This window comes from Sminthopsis crassicaudata, chromosome 5 (assembly GCF_048593235.1).
Source record: "Sminthopsis crassicaudata isolate SCR6 chromosome 5, ASM4859323v1, whole genome shotgun sequence".
In the NCBI taxonomy this organism is placed as follows: domain Eukaryota; kingdom Metazoa; phylum Chordata; class Mammalia; order Dasyuromorphia; family Dasyuridae; genus Sminthopsis; species Sminthopsis crassicaudata.
The window spans coordinates 281,086,136-281,109,290 of NC_133621.1; the positions used below are offsets into that span (position 1 = coordinate 281,086,136).

Genomic DNA, 23,155 nt, shown 5'->3' on the forward strand with positions numbered 1-23,155 from the left:
GAATTGCTTAATTACACATTACGTTGTTTTGAACTTAAGTATTTTTCCCTTTGAGTTTTACTAATAGAAAACCATATGCATATAAGTTTTCCTATAGATTACATTTTCAAAATGAACCAGACTCATTATCATGAACAATGAGTGTGCTAGAGCCCTGGTCCTGGTCCCTAGAAGTCCTTTTTTTTTTAACATTCCTGGAACCAACATCTTGTTTTCTATATTAAGTATAATAATAAAATAATAATATATAATAATATAATAATAACTATAAAATAACTAGTTATTTTTATTGGTGACTTTGATATGTTAATTCAGGGTTATGGTGGAAAAAAACACAGTTTATCCATAACATTTAATAGATAGTAAATTCTTTTAGCACATGATTCAAATAGTTTGAAATTTTTAAATGAACTGAATGTAAGTATTTTAGTTATTTAATTCTTAATTCTTTTGTATTTTATTCTCTTCTGATTAGTAACAGCCGTAACTCACATTAAAATAGTGTTCTAATGTCTTCAAATTGTTTTCTTCACATTATTTTTGCCCTTATAATTTTTGAAATGTATGCTTTAGGGGAAATGTCTAGAAACTTTATTTTTAAGTAATATTTTCCCTTTTAAAAAAACGATTAGAAGATGGACTTAAAAACTTGGAATTGGACATTAGAGGTAATCTGATGTAACTCCATTTGGGAAAATTCACCATTAATGGTATTTACCTTCTGTCTTGGGAAAGAGATAACATGCTCTGTCAGTGCGAAGCAGTTAATGTAACCAGATCATTGACAGATATCCAATACTTTAAGACCCACCTCGTTCTACTAAAAGATAATAATACTACATTTATCTTATTTGACGCAATTCCATTTAAATCATATTGTTATTGCTCAAAAAGTACACTATACAATGGCTTTAGAATTATGCTTTTCATATTACGCTTTATAGAAGTTTTTTAAAAGTATGCTTTTCATATTCTATTTATGTATCAAATTTTAATTGTATTTTAATTTTTTCTATAATAGCAGAAGATGGTATTGTAGAAGACTCTATAAGCAGGTATGGTTCATAGCAGTTTTACATTTCTTTTAATTAATCCTCTTGAACTAGTCTTCCATGAGCTTTTCAATCAAGAGCAAAGCAGACTCTTATGACTCCAAAAGCTATATCTTTTATTTCACCAATTTCCACTATCACATTAATCCATGTTTATCTTTCAAAAAATTAGGTTTACTTAACTCTAATTGGTACGAGTGTATATGCATTTATCTATATATGTACATTATTATGTGTATGTATGTATATATGTGTATATACGCATAATATACAAATAATATGCCAATATATAAACACATACATATATGTATTTATGCACACTGTATGTGTAAGCATGTATGCTTATTTATGAGATTGGCAACTGCTCTGTGTTGAGTGTTGCCTGGGAATGCAGAAGGATTAAGTGACTTGTTTGGGCTACAAAATCAGTATGTGACAAAGGAAGAATTTGAATCCACAATATTTTTACCCACTTCTTACTTCTTATCCACAATGCCCTTATATAACTATTAGCAAATAGTTAATAAATGAATGAAAAAATGAACCGCTATGTTCCATATGGCCACACCACATAGTAGCCACCTGGAATGAATTCCTAGCAAGCCTTTTGAGGCACATCTGCAATGCAAAGATGTATCATATTATACTTGTGGAAATTTATCTAAGTGCTCAGTTGAAGGAATTATCAAGATGGAGTGGGAATTAGTCACTGGGACCAGGATCCTAAGTTAAGACAAGAAATGGTATTGGAAAATTCTCAGCAAGGAGAGAAGCAATAGAAAAGAAGAAAGTGTCTGGTGAGTACTTTCTGCTTGAAACTCTTGTGAACAACTATGGTACAAAGCTACTTTTCACTTTGAGACTTTAGCAGGAATATTTTTTTCCCAGTTAAGAGACATGTGGGCAAACTGGCATTGTATCATAAGAAGTGGTAAACCTTTTTTAAAAAACAATTTCTCTAGAGATGCTATAAAAGCAAACAGATGTAGCAGAGCATTAACTGTAAAAGCCATTAGCAGTAATGATCAAAGACTAAGTATCTCACTTCTAGTGAGCTTATTTTCCCACTTCACAGAATGTTTATTTTTCAGTGACCTATAGATTCTGCGCTCTTTATTGCTGTCAATGACTTAGTCTTACTACAAAAAGGGATGAAAAGTCTAGGGGAAAAAACCCTTTCCACTTTCTAGATGATCAAGTAGAATCAAGTATTAGTAGAAATGATTTTTTTAAATTAAAAATAAATAGAGAACCTAAAAGAGGGAAAACAGGGAGTGATTGTGTCAGGAGGTTGGTGGGAAGAATCCTGTGATACCAAGAAGCTGAACATTTCGTACCTTTCTAACTATTTTTATCCAAAGAATGAAGAGAAGTACCACATATATAAAGCACCAAGGTACCAGGCTGGGAGAGCAGTTCCTAATGTGACAAATTCACCCGAAATATTTATCACAATCACAAACAATGGCATTTGTTAATGTGAAACAGCGTATGGGCTAAATCATATAAATCATAAAGCAAGATACTTCAAGTAACATGGCTTTTTAAAATCAGAGGGAAGAGCGAGAGGGAAATAAGGACTTGACCTAGGGAGTAAAGACACCATTAGCAAGGAGTTAGGGAGTGGGTAGGAAAGGGGCTGGGTAAGAACAAATTCTCCTGTAAATTGCCTTGATGATTGAGTCAGTCTTAGATATTCTAACAAGACAGTCCCAGGAAACTGATCTCCTTTTGCATGGGATTATGGCTGATGGACATATTGCAAAATTTACATTATTCCTATTAATGGGGACAGAATGACCTCTTTTAGATCTGAATTTAAGGAAAAGCAAATGCGAATATGATTTTTGAAGCCTTAAGAACTTGGAAAATAGAGATTGAAAGTTAATAAAATTCAGGAGTCTTGAATTTCAGGAGAAATTGAAGTGACTTGAAGGAGAAAGATTCCAGCTAAAGGAAAAAAAGGAGCTGAGTCCAAGGAGGATTTGAAAAGATGGAGGACGACATAACAAAGACAAAATGAAGACTATAAGAAAAAAAGAGAAGGAATACAACTGAGAAGAGAAGAAAAAGAAAAAAAACAAGACAAAACAAGAAAAATCTGTGGGCACTTTTAAGGAGAAGGAAAAGGAAATCAGGGATGCTAGCAAGGAAATAGAGCTTTAAAAAAAAAGGAGGGGGAAGATGTCTTGATGCTAATAGATCCTAAAGAGCTGGGAAGAGAACCTTAGGGTCAGTGGACAAGGAGTGGGAATGGGAATAAAGATAGAATGGATTCATCCTTTGTCATTTTCAGCAAGTGTCCCCCAGCAACTCAGACACAACAGTTGTCCATCTACATTATTTCCTGTCTGGAAGTTCCCTGCACCAGTCCATCATAAGTGATATACCCCATCCTACTTGAATTCTGGACCCAACTACCCTCCCCTTCCACCCCAAGTGAGTTGAAATTCTTTGAAGGCAGATTACCACAGCAGGTGTAAAATTTGTATCTAGCAAGGAAGATAAATGCTTAAAACTTTTCTGAGTCATACATTTTGGAAAGTATGACCTACTCGCATATCTGAAGGGCAGTTAGGAAAAGTAGTGGGTGCTATCCTGGGCTTGGAATCAAGAAGACTCATATTTATGAATTATAATCTGGATCACATACTTATTATCTTGTGACTCCAGGCAAGTCTCACTTAATCCTATTTGCCTCAGTTTCCTCATCTGTGAAATGAACTGGGGAAAGAAATGGCAAGTCATTTTGGTACCTTTGGCAAAAAAAAACAAATGGGATCACAAAGTCAGATGCTGAAACCAGTTGGGGGGGTAAGAAAAAATAAGTCAGTGAAAGTTTCTCAGAACCAAGTAGGGAAGGCTTGGAGAAGTGACATGTTACAATTTCCAGGGTTTTGTTGGTTCTGTGTTTTATAATGTCCCATTGTGTTCATTTGTCAACTTTAGAAGAGTGTAAAAATTAAAAATAATCTTGTTCTGGAGGACAGACTGACTGATAGTTTCTACATTATTTTCTTCTTAGTCAAAATAAATCTTGGAATAGGAATCATTGATAATACCCTGATCAATTAACACGTCCTTTGTAATGTATCATTTGATGGCAAAGCAACAACTGAACAGCAATTGTTGATGACTGATTTCTGGAAATGTACTAATTTTGGGTTATTTTTTTTTGAAAGATTCTCTGACAATACAGGATCTGATAAGGCTTGGCTAAGCACAGATGATGAACTGGATTTTGATACAAAGGTAAAGTTTCTTTATTAATTTTTTCTGTTTGGAGGATGTTTTGCTTTATTTTTAAAAATTGCAAACAATAGTATACAATTTCTCTAGTATTTAACACTAAAGATCCACATGGAGTTAAATGAACCCAAATGATTCTAAAGCATATAAGTTTTTATTCTGTTTCAAGTTTTCTTTCAAGTTCCCCACTTCTAGCTTATTTTTTTTGTTTGTTGTTTTTTTTTTTTCTGAAAAACTAAATGAAATAAACTTTTATAAAATTTACCTTCTGCTAATATTTCTATGTCTCTCCATATTTCCTTGTACCTTTGTGTTTATCAATGCACTGAAAAGAATCTTAGATTTGGAGTAGAGGACTAGGCTTCATATCTTATGACTGCCACTCTAAAATGAATGACATTTTAAAAATCTTTGTTTCCTAGATGATATTCAAGGTGCTTTCTAGATCCAAATCTGTGATTTGTTCCATAATGTTCCCTTAATGTTGATTACACAGGTGACTTCCATATTTTTGTCAATATAGATCCTATTTTCCTTCTTTTGCTCTTTTGAGGATGAATTCTCAGTAATGCAATCAGATTTATGAGTGTTGTATGTGGTTTTCTAAAACACCTGGATCAATGTGCAGTCCGCTTAGTGGTATACAGGATTTCCCATTATTTGAAGTTATTTTTGTTTGTTTGTTTGTTTTTCTATGGCATTTTATTTTTTAAATTTTATTTAATTTTAAAATTTAAATCGTAAAAAATGGAGTAAGAAAAAACAAAAGGAATACAAAACAAAATAAAGCAAAACAAAAGAGAACATTGTCATGGACCTTGAAAAACCTCCGAGGATTCAAAATATGTAACAACGAATTAATAGATCAAGAAAGTATAGATAGATAGATAGATATAGATAGATAGTTATAGATATAGATATTTGTATATATATATATACATATATCTATGTACATAGAAATATGTATATATATATATATCGTTATTAGTAGAAGAAATTATATTTCATGAATTTCCATTATTTTTACTTCTTTGTATTTTGTTCTTTGGTTGTCTGCTGTATAACTTATTTACTTTCCGTGTTTTTTCCCCTTGAATCCCCTCCCCTACCCTAAAGCAAACTACAGTTAAAAAAAGATATATTTATGTAGATACACCACACATACACACACACCACATACATACAACTATTCCTGTTGACTCTTTAATATTCTACTCTATAACTTGCCTTGCTAATACTTAACCTCCCCCTCCCCATTCAAGGATTCCTCCTTTGTCTTATTCCTTACCCTTTGTTTCTTCATTTGCTCATCCTTCTGCCCTTATTTCTTTATAGATTTTGGAAGGTGCTATACTCTTCATAGTGTATATGTAGTGTTTGCCTATTGAACCCATTCCCAATGTGAGTAGGTTTTCAGAACTATGAGCCCTCTTCCCTTTGGTCTAATGCCTGTTCCTATTTTTATTCTACACCTCATTTGTATAACATGATTTACCTTGTCCTTCACTTTAACTCTGCCTATCTTTCTTTTGAGCTACCCTAGTGTTGATGTGAATCTTAGACGTATAGTTTATGTTTCCCATGTAAAAAAAATAATTTTTTGATGATTCAACAGTTTGTCTATGTTGAGTTTCTTAAAAGTGATCTTTGATATTGGCTCTTATATATTAAATTTTCTGTTAAATTCAGGTTTGGCTGATAGAAAGTCCTGAAAATTTGCAAGTTCATTTAATATCCATATTTCTCATTCAAAATTATAGGTAATTTGTCTGGATATGATCTTTTTCACCCCAGGCCTAGTTTTTTTTTTTTTTTTTTTTTTTTTTTTTTTTTTTTTGGTGAAGAGATTGATTCCAGAATGTACAATCCTTTATTTTACCTGTTACTAAGTCTTATACAATTCTAATTATAACTCCAGCATATTTGAATCATTTGTTCTTCCTTCTTGAAACATTTTCATTTTAATTTGGAGATTACAAAATTTGGTAGAAATATTTCCATGTGTTTTCTATAAATGATCTCTTTGAGGTGGTGTTCAGTGGATTTTTCCTATTTTTCCTTTCCCCTCATGTTCTATCACCCCAGGATAATATTCTTGGATTATTTCCTACATTATTTTGTCAAGTCCTTTTTTTGGTCACAGCTTTCTGCAGTCCAATTACTCCCATATTTTCTTTTTCATATATGATGTTTCACATTCTGTTCCATTATTTTCTCATTCTTTACAATCTGTTTTGTTGTTTCTTGGTTTCTCATAGCTTCACTGGCTTCCTTTTGCCCAATTCTAATTTTCAATTAATTTCATCTTTGAGACTCTGTACCTCCTGTTCTAGTTGGTTTACTTTTTCCCATCTCCTTATTTTTCTTGGATGGATTTTATTTTTAGTTTTTTCCCAATGTCTCTCACCCAGGGCCTTGTTTCAGCAGCACAATAGAGCCTGGCATTCCCAATCAGGTGATTTTCATTGTCTTCTGGATTAAAACTTCAATTTGACAAAAAGTCTCTATGGTTCCAGCTATACCCAGCTAGCCGATGGGTCCCCACTTGATGTTTCTGTGGGACTACCCTGGAGGTCTTTGCAGTTCAAACAGATTACTCTTCAGGCTTGGATCTTTCTAGATCATCTTGAGTTATATCAGAACCCCTTTTCTTTTCGAAGTCATCTTGATCTTTCACCAATCTGTTCGATCTGAGGCAAAAAGTTGTTCTATTTGTGGGGAAAATCTGGAGAGCTTGAAATTTACCAACTGACTCCTCCATATTCCCAGAATTCTTCCCTCTTTGCAATTTTTGACCTTCTAGCTGATATAATAAACGTGTTAATTTTTAAATTTCTCTGAGTCTTGGACAATTTGGAACATTTTTCATGAAGTTAATTCGTTCATTTCTTCATTTTGAGGTATTTTGCTAGGGAATCTAGGGAAGATTTTCAGCACATGGTCAATATGGACATTTTTTGTAAGAGAGATAGAATGATCTAGTAGATTGCAGAAATTTAAAATAAATGAGTTGGTATGAGAGAGGAGGCAAATCTATTGGAGGAGATGGGATGGCACAGGAGCACCTGAACAAGTAGAAAGCTCAACCTTGGTAAGGAGTAAAGCTACTTCATCATGGAAGGTAGGGATCAAGGAAATATTGGCAGAAGGCATCGGAATGATAGGAGATGTGGAAGAGGAGAGATGAAGGAGCTCATGCCAGATGTCTCAAATTTTTTTAGTAAAATATGAAGCAAATTAATCAATAGAAAGTATGGGGGAGAAGGAAAACATGGAAGGTTTGAGAGACAATGAAAAAGTATGGAAGAGCTGCCGTGGAAAGTAGGATAGTCAATTGATAAAGGAGGCATGGTAGGCCTGGAAGTAGTGAGGATTTGGTTGAGGTTATATATCATAAATTTGTAGTGACCTCATTAACAATAGGTCATTTTCTGATTTTTAATTCATTTCCTATTTAAACTTACATTTTTATTTTATGCACTTAAAATATTTTTGAATAATCTTCCATAAGTTTTACAAAACTGCCAGAGATCTATAACATACCCACACATACACACATACACACACACACACACACACACACACACACACACACACACACACACACAAGACTTCTGTTTTAAATGTATCTGTTTTAAATGTATTTTTTCATCAGATGTACATCATGCTTGATATTTGGCATTGACTTGAAAACAATGAACAGTAAAGAATATAATATCCATCATTAGACTGCAACAGCTTTTCCTAGATCCTGATAATTTTTACAGAATAAAGTCCACTCCTTCAAAGTACATATATAAAACACAAAAAAGTTCAAGCAATATAACACAGTTAGAAGTTTATATAATGAAGGCATTAAGGATCTTATGTGACTAAAGTTCTTATGCCCTTTCTTTTCAATATAGTAGCCTCTTGCAAGCAGGAGGTTTTGATTTCTTCTTGGTGAAGGAATAGAATGAATGAACCCAACAACCAGACCTAGAAAAAGGAACTCTGACATCAACATTTCCCTAGTTTCCTCAGTTTTGAGACTTTTACGCAGATGTGTCTCTCCCTTTTTTAAAAAAAAGTAACATACTATCTTTTTTTTTTTTTTACTATTCCAAAACATCTAAAGAATCTAAAATGAAAGACTTAAGATAAAATTCTTTGTTATCAGTAATGATTTACATTAAATATTAAATTTCTAAAATTTCAACTGTCATAAACAAAATGTTAATGTATAAGTTTTGGTGAACTAAATAGTCCAGAAGAGTTTTATTTTCTATATCATGATCAGATTAAATACATCACAATAGCAAATGTGAACTTTTAAATTAAAATTAAATTACATTAAATTAAATTAAGTTAGTATTGATACTCATTATTCTTACCACTTTTTTGGCAGAAACTCCCAAAATTGAACTTAGCCAAAGTTTTAAATGCTGCTCATCAAATTACAAAAATCAGTAAGCTATTTGAAGAATTTCTACTCTTATATTATTATTGCTTACCTTAAAATGATAGATTTGTTCATGTATTTTTTATTCATTTTTAATATAGGAGGAGAAGGGAGTCGCACTGTCAATACAGAAGATACAGCTTTTCTTAGAGACAATCAGCCAGACAATGAAAAAGATTTAACAGATTCTTTCTCTAAGTCTTCATCCCAAGCCCATTGCTCTCATGCTGTCCATCCCTCACCTGCTTGCTTTTCACAGTCTTCCCTGATGAAGTCTACTCTTCTGGACATAAAGGTAATTATATTTGGTGGTGTTCTTATATTTTTCCCCTATGTGTTCATCCTCTGTCCTTTTCTCTTATGCTCATAACCTCTTCATGGAAATGAGAAGGATTCTAGAAATGGAAGTCACATCACAAGAAAATTCAGGGAAATTTACACAAAGTTAAAACATTGATGGATCCAAACAATTTATGTGTGAGCTCTCAGAAAGAAGAAGAATTATAAAGCAGGCAAAATGAAGGACAAATCAAAAATTATGAAGATAAAGTGACAGAAGAGGAAAGAGAAAGGGGGGGGGGAGAATTCAGTCAACATGGTCAAGATGTTATGTCTCTTCCCTCCAGTCATATGGTATCTTATCTTCCCTTTTAGATTAATATAACTTGAAAACAAGAGCTATGTATCCTATTATTTTTATCCATTATTACTATTTGAATTTGTTGAAGTAATAATCAAAACATTCATCAGTATATGTGCTGTGCTAAACTCATACTTATAGAAAAGAGTTTCTGTAAACTAAATGTCTAAAATAAGCGATTGAACACATTGAATTCTTTGCATGATTTCATTGCTAGAGCCATCACCTTCTGGCATGTGCAGTATGGCAGACAGGTTTACATAATTTGTGCTAGCCATGCATTTATGAATAAATCTGGGGACATTGTACATCTCATTCTCATTAATTATAGGAATATCCAACAGACTCAGAAGAGGAAGCAAAGGAAAATGATGTTTTAGTTAAGAATGATACTGTTAAACAAATATCTCATGAAATTCCAAATATTCCTGATCAGCTACAAGAGAAATGTGCTGAGAGAAAAAGTAAGCTTGTTTTGACAGAGCACTTGTCAAATCCATTACTACTGTTCCATAGCATAGAGTCTCCCAGAGTGGCCTAAGGGCTAAGAAGTTCAATGTCTTGCCCATGGTCAAACAACCAAAATATCAGCAATAGAAATTAAACCCAAGACTGTCTAATTCCAAACTGGCCATCTATCTACCATAATGTGGTTCGCCTCAAGTTGTAGAATATTCTTACAAAACTTTTCTTTTGATAAAATGCCATTATAAATTATTAAATGTGGTCTATTTTTGAAAAAAAAAGTTCTATAAACTATAGCATATGTTCTATAAACGTAAACATAAAATTACCACTTATCTCCTAACTTCTATTTTTGAAAAACCCTACTTTGTCCATAAGCCCTAAATCCAAATGTTGCTCTCTTAATCTAACTGTGTCTCCTGGGATTTTTTGTCTCTTGTCATTTTCATTTAATTTTTCCTGAAGCAATTATGAGTAGAGATATTTAAATAGTTTTAATATGTTCAATAGCATATATTACAATTTTTCTTGTGGTTATTTACATATATTTTATAGCCACAATATCAACATTAAGACTGGAAGAGGAAGAAGAGTCACGTTGGGATTCAGAGGTATTTTCTATTAAGTTATTTTGAACCATCAATATTGATTGTTACTTTTAAAATTACATTTTAGATTTGCTTATTTACTTATCACTGCAATCCTGGGTGGAATTAGAATTGGAATTTTAGAGCTGGAAGTGATTTCAGAGATAATCTAGTAAAACTATTCATTTAAGATGTAGGGAAGGTGCACCTCAGAGAAGTCAACTAACTTGCCTATGGTCTCACAGCTAGTTTAGTGAACAGCCAAGAAGAGAATTTAATGGTCCTAACCTTCAGGACCTCATGCTTTGTACTCTACTCCTCAATAACTAATCAGTGTCAAAGTGCCTCTCAGTTAATCTGTCATTGAGTCAACAAGTATCATAGTACCTCACACTGTTCCAGGTATTCCAGTAAAGTAAGAGACTTTACAGAAATAGAAGCCTCCTTCCCTACTACATGATCAGCTTACCTATAAGTTCGAGGATGTGACCTACATAAGTTGATGTTATGGCCAACTCTTGGCAAATTTCTGTGTAACTTCTATACACAACTGCAGAGTCCAATAGATGGGAAATGGAAGAGTTAGTAGTGTTTAATCAGAAAAGACGTAATGAAAGAGGTAATAATTAGGGTGTAATGATAGGGTCATATTTGAATTGACAGAGAAGAAGCAGGAAAACATTCACAGAGAGAGAGAGAGAGAGAGAGAGAGAGAGAGAGAGAGAGAGAGAGAGAGAGAGAGAGAGAGAGGAAGGATGGTAATGCAAGCAATGGAAATCTTAAGATTTAGCTGTTTCAGAGGGCCACTAATAAAAGGCACAGATTATTTTCCATAAAAAAGAGTGTGAGTAGATTTGATTTGAATCAAGGAGCCAGTCGTTTCTTAGGCAGTAGAATAATATATTGAAACCTATTTTAGGAAAACGTTTTGTGATCATTATCAAAAATTAACTGGAACAGAGGTTTATCCTAGACAAAAAGAGGTTGTTCCAGTAGGGTGTAAGGTGAAAAACTGGAGTAGGTGTGAAAATAGTAAAGATTATTGTTAGGTTCTTACTAAGTGCTAATGAGATAATGAGATATTAGGTTCTTACTAAGGGCTAAGTCGGTACTTAACAATTCTCTAGTTCTGGTCTTTCCTAGGAGTTCAACCCCTTTGAATTTCTGGGGAGGAGCTTGCATGCTTAGAAGGAGCATGTTTATTGGTTGAAGTAATTTTTCCCAGAAGCCCTTGCGTTATCCCACGCCCATTTTCTGGGAGGATAAAAGAGGGTGGCGCTCAAAAGATAGGGAGTCTTGTCTGGGCCAGACTTAAGGCGGCTCTCCAGAGGAAGAAGAAGTCGAGAGACCAGAGGGCGATTGGCAGTTTCTGGAGACAACAGCACATTACAGGTTATTTTGAAGAATGATTTAGCAGTGTGTAGCTATTAATTGGTTGCAAGAGGAAAAGAAATAACTGAGGTTTTTTTTAAAGCTAAGGACCTGGAAAAATGTGCATGCCATGGAGAGAAATGAGGAAGTTGGAAAGGGTTGGAGGGTTCACATGATTACAGAGTAAGGTAACTTTTTAATGTGTTGTCAGGAAACATTTCAATGGAGTTATCTCAGAGATTGCTTGTACTTTAGATACTTGAGAATAAAATCGGATGATTTCCATGTCTTCTGGTAAGGGAGGATCAGAAATCTGGATCACACCACAATCACTTTATAACTGTGATAGGCTAAGTTGAAGGGACTAGCTCTTAGCTTTTTGTTGGAAATAATTAAAGGCAGAGGCAAAAAATGTGAAGACAAGAAAAGGGCATGAGTATGCTTATGCTTACTAGTTTAGGTAAAATGGAGATTAGAGACTTTTCTTACCATATATCATCACCATATAGATTAAAAAAAAAATTATGATCCAAAAGAGTTTTAGAGGCGATCATTAAAGCTATAAAGCTATAAAGAGGCGATATATAAAAGATATCAAACATGAGTACAAGAAATTAAACAAAGAAAAAAACAATTTACACGTGGGAGACCTCTAGAGAAAGTGAAAATTGTGTTGAATACTGGATTAGCAACAATGAATGTTTTAGTACAATACATATGTGGTTAAGCTAAAATTTAATGTCTATGTGATGAGGAGAAATTCTACTGTCTACTGGGGAGATAAACCCAGTCTCCTCTCTTTTTATACATTTTTTGCTTTTTGACTCTCTTATTTCTGTGTGTTTATATATATATATATATATATGTGTGTGTGTGTGTGTGTGTACCTGTGTATATGTGAACATATACAAATTTACAAACATATATAAAGATAGGTTGATAGATTGATAGACAGGATAAATCTAAATCAATCTACACTTTACAAAGCCTCCTTGGTCAGTAGTTTCAGTCATGTCTGAAGACATGAGACCCAATTTGGAGTTTTCTTGCATTTCCTTATTAGTAAGGAAATGAGGCAAAGAGGATTTAATGACTTGGCCAGGTTCATACAGCTAGTGTCTGAGGCAGGATTTAAATTCATGAAGATGAATCTTCTAATTCTAAGCCCAGGGACCTATCAAATATACCCCCTCTTCTAAGGGGATTATGTACTGTGCTTTCAATTGAAATCATATTTTCTTCTCCCATATTGTTAATTTGTGCAAAATAGTATTTTACATGTACTGTATGTACTATATGTATTTATATAACTATCTTATGGCAATATCCAAAGTTAGAATGTTATCATTATTTCCAAAGTAGCCATTTCTATATGAAAAGGTATACTCCTGCATGCAGCACATGTTTGCCAGAGTTATCTCATTTAAAGTAAAAAAGACAGAAGAGTAAACCTGAAAATTATGAGCATGAAGTTGTTCTTTTAAAAAAAATGTTAAAGAAAATGTTTTATTTTCTGTAGAACTCTCATTTCTCTCTGTAAATTCTTCAAAGTTTATCAGCAACAAAGATTCAGAAGTGCTTTCATTAGTGGGCTTATTATTTTATTGACCTTTTCGATCTGATCAGTGTTCCACAGAAAATCTGAAAGGATCTGCAAGACATCTTTCATCCACAAATCAAAGCATAAAAGACAGTATTCCATTGAGACATGAAGGTAAGATTATATTTTATAGATAGGTAGGTTTCTTTTTAAAAAAATAAAAATAGCACTTAGGAGCTGGAGAAATGAGGGCTAGATCATGGGGTCTGGATTAAAATCTACCATCAAAAAGGTAAGAAATTGCATAAAGTCCTAGTCCTACTCACATAGCCTTATATAAGCAGCATCACTGAAGGCTTGTCTGAGCAGGAAAAAATAAGGAAGAGACGTGGTATTGGAAGGAGAGAGGGAAATTCATTGCACAAAGAGAGAAGAGAAATAGCTATGTATGAAGTGGAGTGACGGATTGGCTCTACGAATCGTCTTTGTTAATATGCATCCAGCCCTTGCATGGTATTTAGTTTGAGCAAATTGAATGAGCTACTTTTCAGTATAATTAGCTGGTTATACAGATGACTTTTCTATAAAAGTGCCCATGTCACACAATTCTTTTTGCTGATACAGACTAGACCTGTAATTTCATTGAAACAGGGTCACAGAGAATTGTCTAGAGCACCAAAAGTACCTTGTTCATAGTCACACAACCAATCTGGGACTCAGGCTTGCACCTTCATTCTAGGGCTGCCTCTCAAACTTCACTGGTCTCTCTTATCCCCTTATTCTGAACCTTTTGGTTTATTTATTTCAGATAAATCTATCGGACAAAATGAAAAATGAAAAAAATTATTATAAAATTCATTTTTAAAACCTTAAAGATCTGCTTACTAAAGGCATTTTCTTGTTTCTGTTCCTGCCTTTGTACGTTATACTCTATAAGCTAAAGACAGTAAATAGTGACAAAAGTGATTAAAAAAAAAGTTGAAAAATAATAGGCAACAGAAAGTGAGAAACAGAGATGGGAGAAGTTGGTGCTAGAATTTTGGAACTAGGAAGAGAAAGCAACTAAAGACCCCTTTCCTTCCATTAGGGTTTGAGATCCTCAGGATATACTTTGAAATATCTTTGATGGCCACTTTGCTGCATGTTAGAATCCAGTTACATAGATTAAGGATATTAAACTGAGGTGATCATAGGATAAAATACAAACTAAAGAAAATGTTTTTTTCCAATAACTGGAGGTGGTGGATTGAGAGGGAAAGGGTGGGGGTGGCAGAGGCAGGAATCACTTGCATCAAACATTTAACAGATGAAGATATGTTGGCTTCTGAGGTCTTTGACAGTAGGATTCTACTGTACTTATGTCTTAGTTCATACTGCTTATCTTTCTTTGAAAGCCACATTATTTTGATTGTTTTTTCTAAATTTTGTCCTGCCCTGTTTCCATTCAGGTCATCTGTTAATAAGCTCTCTCTTCTTTTTCTCATTTGTATTTTACTAGTCTTCCGGAAAATTATTTGTTGATTTATTTTAAAGGGGTACTTATAAATATTGTCAACTTTTGTAACAGAGCATCTACTATTATGTTCATGACGCAATCCATCCCAAAACTTATTCAACTTAGACAAAATAGCTATTTTTTTTTCCTGAAAAATGGCTTTTTTTCCCCTGAAATTTTCTTAAAGGAAAACAGACCAAATGTAAAATAATAACAAAAATAATTATGTATAAATATTTACTTACCCCCAGGTCCCATGAGTTTTGTCTACATTTGTCTAGATGCTCTAGATACTGATAGATTGAGGGTGATGTTCCCTGCCCACCTTGTCTTGAGTTATGTACAGTCTACTTTGCTAATTTCTGAGATGCAAAAAAAAAAAAAAAACAACCCATTACTTTATTGCTAGACATTCAATAATTTCCCCCACAGAATACACATATTAGGACAAATATTGCTCATATCCAGAAGCATAGACTATCTCTCTCTCCTAGAAATTAAACTAGCACATGTATTCCAACTATCTATACCATTGGAGTAATACCAAAGATTGCCAGCATGAATGAAGAAAAAAAGAACTTCAGGTTAGAAAAGTGAAGGGAGAGCATAAAAACGATTGTGAAAGGGAGATTACATAGAAGTGATTGCTCCTGAAATGATACAGTATGCCACAGAAGGCCAGAAAATGGCCTTAAGAATATTACTTGACAGCTTTGTGTAGAATAGACCAAAGACCCAAGTAGTAATTAATTGCAAAAATCCAAGTAAAATTGGATGAGATCATAAAAGTAGAAAGGTAAATTTGAGAATGAAGAAGAGAAGTGATGATATTTATAGTAGAGTGCACATTTTTTAATGAGGAACAGACCATGCCAGCACTGATAACTAAGAAAAGGGAAGCAGGAAACTAAAAGTTGGTTATTTTCAATTTGAAGGTCCAGAAAGACAAATAGACTGAGAAATACAGAACCTTTTAAAATTCACTTGTTTTCCAATAAAAGCAGAAGTCAACCAGACTCCTTCTGGAAGAAAGTACCTCTCTTCTAATGAAATATCAGGTTGTTCTAGCTTTTTTTGGAAGCTATATAGATACTGAACATACATAATTCAGAAAATAATTCTGAACAAATTCTGAAAAACTTACTCCTAATTTGTGTTTGAGTTTGTGTTCACAAAGATGACATGAAATTTGTCAAGTACTTTGCTGAAATTTAGGTATATAATAACAATGATCCCTTGGTCAGTAGGTCTAATAACTCTGTCAAAATGTGAAGATAATATGGTATAATCTATTCTGACCACTTCCCAATGAAATTCTGATAATAGCATGAGATAAGCAACAAAGAAGTAAGAGATTTTTATAATGACCTAGTATCTGAGGCGATAAGGTCAAGAAGATAGACTGACAACAATCTAACCTGATTTAGCAGTTAAGATACCATTAATAACTTTGGAGTAAGAAGTTTTGGTAGAGAGTTAGGCCCAAAGCCGGAAAAAAAAAAGGTTTCTGAAGTAACTATAAATTAAGTTTGTTAATTAGACAAACAAAAAAGAGCAGAGTTATTGGACAATAACATGGAGATGGCATAATTATTTTTATACCTCTTTTATTTATTTTCTTAATTAATTTTTAATAATTATAACATTTTCTTTGACAGTACATATGCATAGGTAATTTTTTTTTTTATAAAATTATCCCTTGTACTCCTTTCTGTCCGAGTTTTTCCCCTCCTTCCCTCCACCCCCTCCCCTAGATGGCAGGCATTCCCATACATATTAAATATCTTATAGTATATCCTAGGTACAATATATGTGTGCAGAACCGAATTTTGTTGTTGGTGTTGCAAAGGAAGGATTGTATTCGCAAGATAAAAATAATCTGGGAAGAGAAACAAAACAAAACAAAAAGCATTGCTCTCAGTTTACACTCATTTCCCAGTGTTCCTTTTCTGGGTGTAGCTGATTCTGTCCATCATGAATCAATTGGAATTGGATTAGCTCTTCTCTATGTTGAAGATATTCACTTCCATCAGAATACATCCTCATACAGTATCATTGTTGAAGTGTATAATGATCCCCTAGTTCTACTCGTTTCACTCAGCATCAGTTGATATAAGTCTCTCCAAGCCTCTCTGTATTCCTCCAGTTGGTCATTTCTTATAGAACAATAATATTCCATAACATTCATATACCATAATTTACTCAACCATTCTCCAATTGATGGACATACATTCATTTTCCAGTTTCTAGCCACTATGAAAAGGGCTGCCACAAACATTTTGGCACATACAGGTCCCTTTCCATTCTTTTGCATTTCCTTGGGATATAAGCCCAATAGTAGCACTGCTCGGTCAAAGGGTATGCACATTTTGATAACTTAATTCTTTTGTATTTTATTCTCTTCTGATTAGTAACAGCCGTAACTCACATTAAAATAGTGTTCTAATGTCTTCAAATTGTTTTCTTCACATTATTTTTGCCCTTATAATTTTTGAAATGTATGCTTTAGGGGAAATGTCTAGAAACTTTATTTTTAAGTAATATTTTCCCTTTTAAAAAAACGATTAGAAGATGGACTTAAAAACTTGGAATTGGACATTAGAGGTAATCTGATGTAACTCCATTTGGGAAAATTCACCATTAATGGTATTTACCTTCTGTCTTGGGAAAGAGATAACATGCTCTGTCAGTGCGAAGCAGTTAATGTAACCAGATCATTGACAGATATCCAATACTTTAAGACCCACCTCGTTCTACTAAAAGATAATAATACTACATTTATCTTATTTGACGCAATTCCATTTAAATCATATTGTTATTGCTCAAAAAGTACACTATACAATGGCTTTAGAATTATGCTTTTCATATTACGCTTTATAGAAGTTTTTTAAAAGTATGCTTTTCATATTCTATTTATGTATCAAATTTTAATTGTATTTTAATTTTTTCTATAATAGCAGAAGATGGTATTGTAGAAGACTCTATAAGCAGGTATGGTTCATAGCAGTTTTACATTTCTTTTAATTAATCCTCTTGAACTAGTCTTCCATGAGCTTTTCAATCAAGAGCAAAGCAGACTCTTATGACTCCAAAAGCTATATCTTTTATTTCACCAATTTCCACTATCACATTAATCCATGTTTATCTTTCAAAAAATTAGGTTTACTTAACTCTAATTGGTACGAGTGTATATGCATTTATCTATATATGTACATTATTATGTGTATGTATGTATATATGTGTATATACGCATAATATACAAATAATATGCCAATATATAAACACATACATATATGTATTTATGCACACTGTATGTGTAAGCATGTATGCTTATTTATGAGATTGGCAACTGCTCTGTGTTGAGTGTTGCCTGGGAATGCAGAAGGATTAAGTGACTTGTTTGGGCTACAAAATCAGTATGTGACAAAGGAAGAATTTGAATCCACAATATTTTTACCCACTTCTTACTTCTTATCCACAATGCCCTTATATAACTATTAGCAAATAGTTAATAAATGAATGAAAAAATGAACCGCTATGTTCCATATGGCCACACCACATAGTAGCCACCTGGAATGAATTCCTAGCAAGCCTTTTGAGGCACATCTGCAATGCAAAGATGTATCATATTATACTTGTGGAAATTTATCTAAGTGCTCAGTTGAAGGAATTATCAAGATGGAGTGGGAATTAGTCACTGGGACCAGGATCCTAAGTTAAGACAAGAAATGGTATTGGAAAATTCTCAGCAAGGAGAGAAGCAATAGAAAAGAAGAAAGTGTCTGGTGAGTACTTTCTGCTTGAAACTCTTGTGAACAACTATGGTACAAAGCTACTTTTCACTTTGAGACTTTAGCAGGAATATTTTTTTCCCAGTTAAGAGACATGTGGGCAAACTGGCATTGTATCATAAGAAGTGGTAAACCTTTTTTAAAAAACAATTTCTCTAGAGATGCTATAAAAGCAAACAGATGTAGCAGAGCATTAACTGTAAAAGCCATTAGCAGTAATGATCAAAGACTAAGTATCTCACTTCTAGTGAGCTTATTTTCCCACTTCACAGAATGTTTATTTTTCAGTGACCTATAGATTCTGCGCTCTTTATTGCTGTCAATGACTTAGTCTTACTACAAAAAGGGATGAAAAGTCTAGGGGAAAAAACCCTTTCCACTTTCTAGATGATCAAGTAGAATCAAGTATTAGTAGAAATGATTTTTTTAAATTAAAAATAAATAGAGAACCTAAAAGAGGGAAAACAGGGAGTGATTGTGTCAGGAGGTTGGTGGGAAGAATCCTGTGATACCAAGAAGCTGAACATTTCGTACCTTTCTAACTATTTTTATCCAAAGAATGAAGAGAAGTACCACATATATAAAGCACCAAGGTACCAGGCTGGGAGAGCAGTTCCTAATGTGACAAATTCACCCGAAATATTTATCACAATCACAAACAATGGCATTTGTTAATGTGAAACAGCGTATGGGCTAAATCATATAAATCATAAAGCAAGATACTTCAAGTAACATGGCTTTTTAAAATCAGAGGGAAGAGCGAGAGGGAAATAAGGACTTGACCTAGGGAGTAAAGACACCATTAGCAAGGAGTTAGGGAGTGGGTAGGAAAGGGGCTGGGTAAGAACAAATTCTCCTGTAAATTGCCTTGATGATTGAGTCAGTCTTAGATATTCTAACAAGACAGTCCCAGGAAACTGATCTCCTTTTGCATGGGATTATGGCTGATGGACATATTGCAAAATTTACATTATTCCTATTAATGGGGACAGAATGACCTCTTTTAGATCTGAATTTAAGGAAAAGCAAATGCGAATATGATTTTTGAAGCCTTAAGAACTTGGAAAATAGAGATTGAAAGTTAATAAAATTCAGGAGTCTTGAATTTCAGGAGAAATTGAAGTGACTTGAAGGAGAAAGATTCCAGCTAAAGGAAAAAAAGGAGCTGAGTCCAAGGAGGATTTGAAAAGATGGAGGACGACATAACAAAGACAAAATGAAGACTATAAGAAAAAAAGAGAAGGAATACAACTGAGAAGAGAAGAAAAAGAAAAAAAACAAGACAAAACAAGAAAAATCTGTGGGCACTTTTAAGGAGAAGGAAAAGGAAATCAGGGATGCTAGCAAGGAAATAGAGCTTTAAAAAAAAAGGAGGGGGAAGATGTCTTGATGCTAATAGATCCTAAAGAGCTGGGAAGAGAACCTTAGGGTCAGTGGACAAGGAGTGGGAATGGGAATAAAGATAGAATGGATTCATCCTTTGTCATTTTCAGCAAGTGTCCCCCAGCAACTCAGACACAACAGTTGTCCATCTACATTATTTCCTGTCTGGAAGTTCCCTGCACCAGTCCATCATAAGTGATATACCCCATCCTCCTTGAATTCTAGACCCAACTACCCTCCCCTTCCACCCCAAGTGAGTTGAAATTCTTTGAAGGCAGATTACCACAGCAGGTGTAAAATTTGTATCTAGCAAGGAAGATAAATGCTTAAAACTTTTCTGAGTCATACATTTTGGAAAGTATGACCTACTCGCATATCTGAAGGGCAGTTAGGAAAAGTAGTGGGTGCTATCCTGGGCTTGGAATCAAGAAGACTCATATTTATGAATTATAATCTGGATCACATACTTATTATCTTGTGACTCCAGGCAAGTCTCACTTAATCCTATTTGCCTCAGTTTCCTCATCTGTGAAATGAACTGGGGAAAGAAATGGCAAGTCATTTTGGTACCTTTGGCAAAAAAAACCAAATGGGATCACAAAGTCAGATGCTGAAACCAGTTGGGGGGGTAAGAAAAAATAAGTCAGTGAAAGTTTCTCAGAACCAAGTAGGGAAGGCTTGGAGAAGTGACATGTTACAATTTCCAGGGTTTTGTTGGTTCTGTGTTTTATAATGTCCCATTGTGTTCATTTGTCAACTTTAGAAGAGTGTAAAAATTAAAAATAATCTTGTTCTGGAGGACAGACTGACTGATAGTTTCTACATTATTTTCTTCTTAGTCAAAATAAATCTTGGAATAGGAATCATTGATAATACCCTGATCAATTAACACGTCCTTTGTAATGTATCATTTGGTGGCAAAGCAACAACTGAACAGCAATTGTTGATGACTGATTTCTGGAAATGTACTAATTTTGGGTTATTTTTCTTTGAAAGATTCTCTGACAATACAGGATCTGATAAGGCTTGGCTAAGCACAGATGATGAACTGGATTTTGATACAAAAGTAAAGTTTCTTTATTAATTTTTTCTGTTTGAAGGATGTTTTGCTTTATTTTTAAAAATTGCAAACAATAGTATACAATTTCTCTAGTATTTAACACTAAAGATCCACATGGAGTTAAATGAACCCAAATGATTCTAAAGCATATAAGTTTTTATTCTGTTTCAAGTTTTCTTTCAAGTTCCCCACTTCTAGGTTATTTTTTTTTGTTTGTTGTTTTTTTTTTTTTTTTTTCTGAAAAACTAAATGAAATAAACTTTTATAAAATTTACCTTCTGCTAATATTTCTATGTCTCTCCATATTTCCTTGTACCTTTGTGTTTATCAATGCACTGAAAAGAATCTTAGATTTGGAGTAGAGGACTAGGCTTCATATCTTATGACTGCCACTCTAAAATGAATGACATTTTAAAAATCTTTGTTTCCTAGATGATATTCAAGGTGCTTTCTAGATCCAAATCTGTGATTTGTTCCATAATGTTCCCTTAATGTTGATTACACAGGTGACTTCCATATTTTAGTCAATATAGATCCTATTTTCCTTCTTTTGCTCTTTTGAGGATGAATTCTCAGTAATGCAATCAGATTTATGAGTGTTGTATGTGGTTTTCTAAAACACCTGGATCAATGTGCAGTCCGCTTAGTGGTATACAGGATTTCCCATTATTTGAAGTTATTTTTGTTTGTTTGTTTGTTTTTCTATGGCATTTTATTTTTTAAATTTTATTTAATTTTAAAATTTAAATCGTAAAAAATGGAGTAAGAAAAAACAAAAGGAATACAAAACAAAATAAAGCAAAACAAAAGAGAACATTGTCATCGACCTGGAAAAACCTCCGAGGATTCAAAATATGTAACAACGAATTAATAGATCAAGAAAGTATAGATAGATAGATAGATATAGATAGATAGTTATAGATATAGATATTTGTATATATATATATATATACATATATCTATATACATAGAAATATGTATATATATATATATATATATATCGTTATTAGTAGAAGAAATTATATTTCATGAATTTCCATTATTTTTACTTCTTTGTATTTTGTTCTTTGGTTGTCTGCTGTATAACTTATTTACTTTCCGTGTTTTTTCCCCTTGAATCCCCTCCCCTACCCTAAAGCAAACTACAGTTAAAAAAAGATATATTTATGTAGATACACCACACATACACACACACCACATACATACAACTATTCCTGTTGACTCTTTAATATTCTACTCTATAAATTGCCTTGCTAATACTTAACCTCCCCCTCCCCATTCAAGGATTCCTCCTTTGTCTTATTCCTTACCCTTTGTTTCTTCATTTGCTCATCCTTCTGCCCTTATTTCTTTATAGATTTTGGAAGGTGCTATACTCTTCATAGTGTATATGTAGTGTTTGCCTATTGAACCCATTCCCAATGTGAGTAGGTTTTCAGAACTATGAGCCCTCTTCCCTTTGGTCTAATGCCTGTTCCTATTTTTATTCTACACCTCATTTGTATAACATGATTTACCTTGTCCTTCACTTTAACTCTGCCTATCTTTCTTTTGAGCTACCCTAGTGTTGATGTGAATCTTAGACGTATAGTTTATGTTTCCCATGTAAAAAAATAATTTTTTGATGATTCAACAGTTTGTCTATGTTGAGTTTCTTAAAAGTGATCTTTGATATTGGCTCTTATATATTAAATTTTCTGTTAAATTCAGGTTTGGCTGATAGAAAGTCCTGAAAATTTGCAAGTTCATTTAATATCCATATTTCTCATTCAAAATTATAGGTAATTTTTCTGGATATGATATTTTTCACCCCAGGCCTAGGTTTTTTTTTTTTTTTTTTTTTGGTGAAGAGATTGATTCCAGAATGTACAATCCTTTATTTTACCTGTTACTAAGTCTTATACAATTCTAATTATAACTCCAGCATATTTGAATCATTTGTTCTTCCTTCTTGAAACATTTTCATTTTAATTTGGAGATTACAAAATTTGGTAGAAATATTTCCATGTGTTTTCTATAAATGATCTCTTTGAGGTGTTCAGTGGATTTTTCCTATTTTTCCTTTCCCCTCATGTTCTATC

At 33.4% G+C, this 23,155-nt stretch overlaps 1 protein-coding gene across 4 annotated transcripts in view; it reads left to right on the forward strand.

Moving 5' to 3' along the window:
* Positions 1–21,053, forward strand: part of LOC141544754 (uncharacterized) — a 43,065-nt gene extending 22,012 nt beyond the window's left edge. Inside the window, exons 7-13 of one of the 4 annotated variants that reach the window (XM_074271270.1) lie at positions 1,022–1,055; positions 4,235–4,304; positions 8,689–8,749; positions 8,844–9,037; positions 9,714–9,846; positions 10,403–10,458; positions 21,011–21,053. In XM_074271270.1, coding sequence (XP_074127371.1) covers positions 1,022–1,055; positions 4,235–4,304; positions 8,689–8,749; positions 8,844–9,037; positions 9,714–9,846; positions 10,403–10,458; positions 21,011–21,019 — 557 coding nt within the window. In that variant the 3' untranslated portion in view covers positions 21,020–21,053. Of the gene's footprint in view, positions 1–1,021; positions 1,056–4,234; positions 4,305–8,688; positions 8,750–8,843; positions 9,038–9,713; positions 9,847–10,402; positions 10,459–13,431; positions 14,586–21,010 lie in introns of those variants that run through there. The other 3 variants (XM_074271269.1, XM_074271273.1, XM_074271272.1) reach the window with 3 other exon arrangements.
* The last annotated feature ends 2,102 nt before the right edge of the window (positions 21,054–23,155 follow it).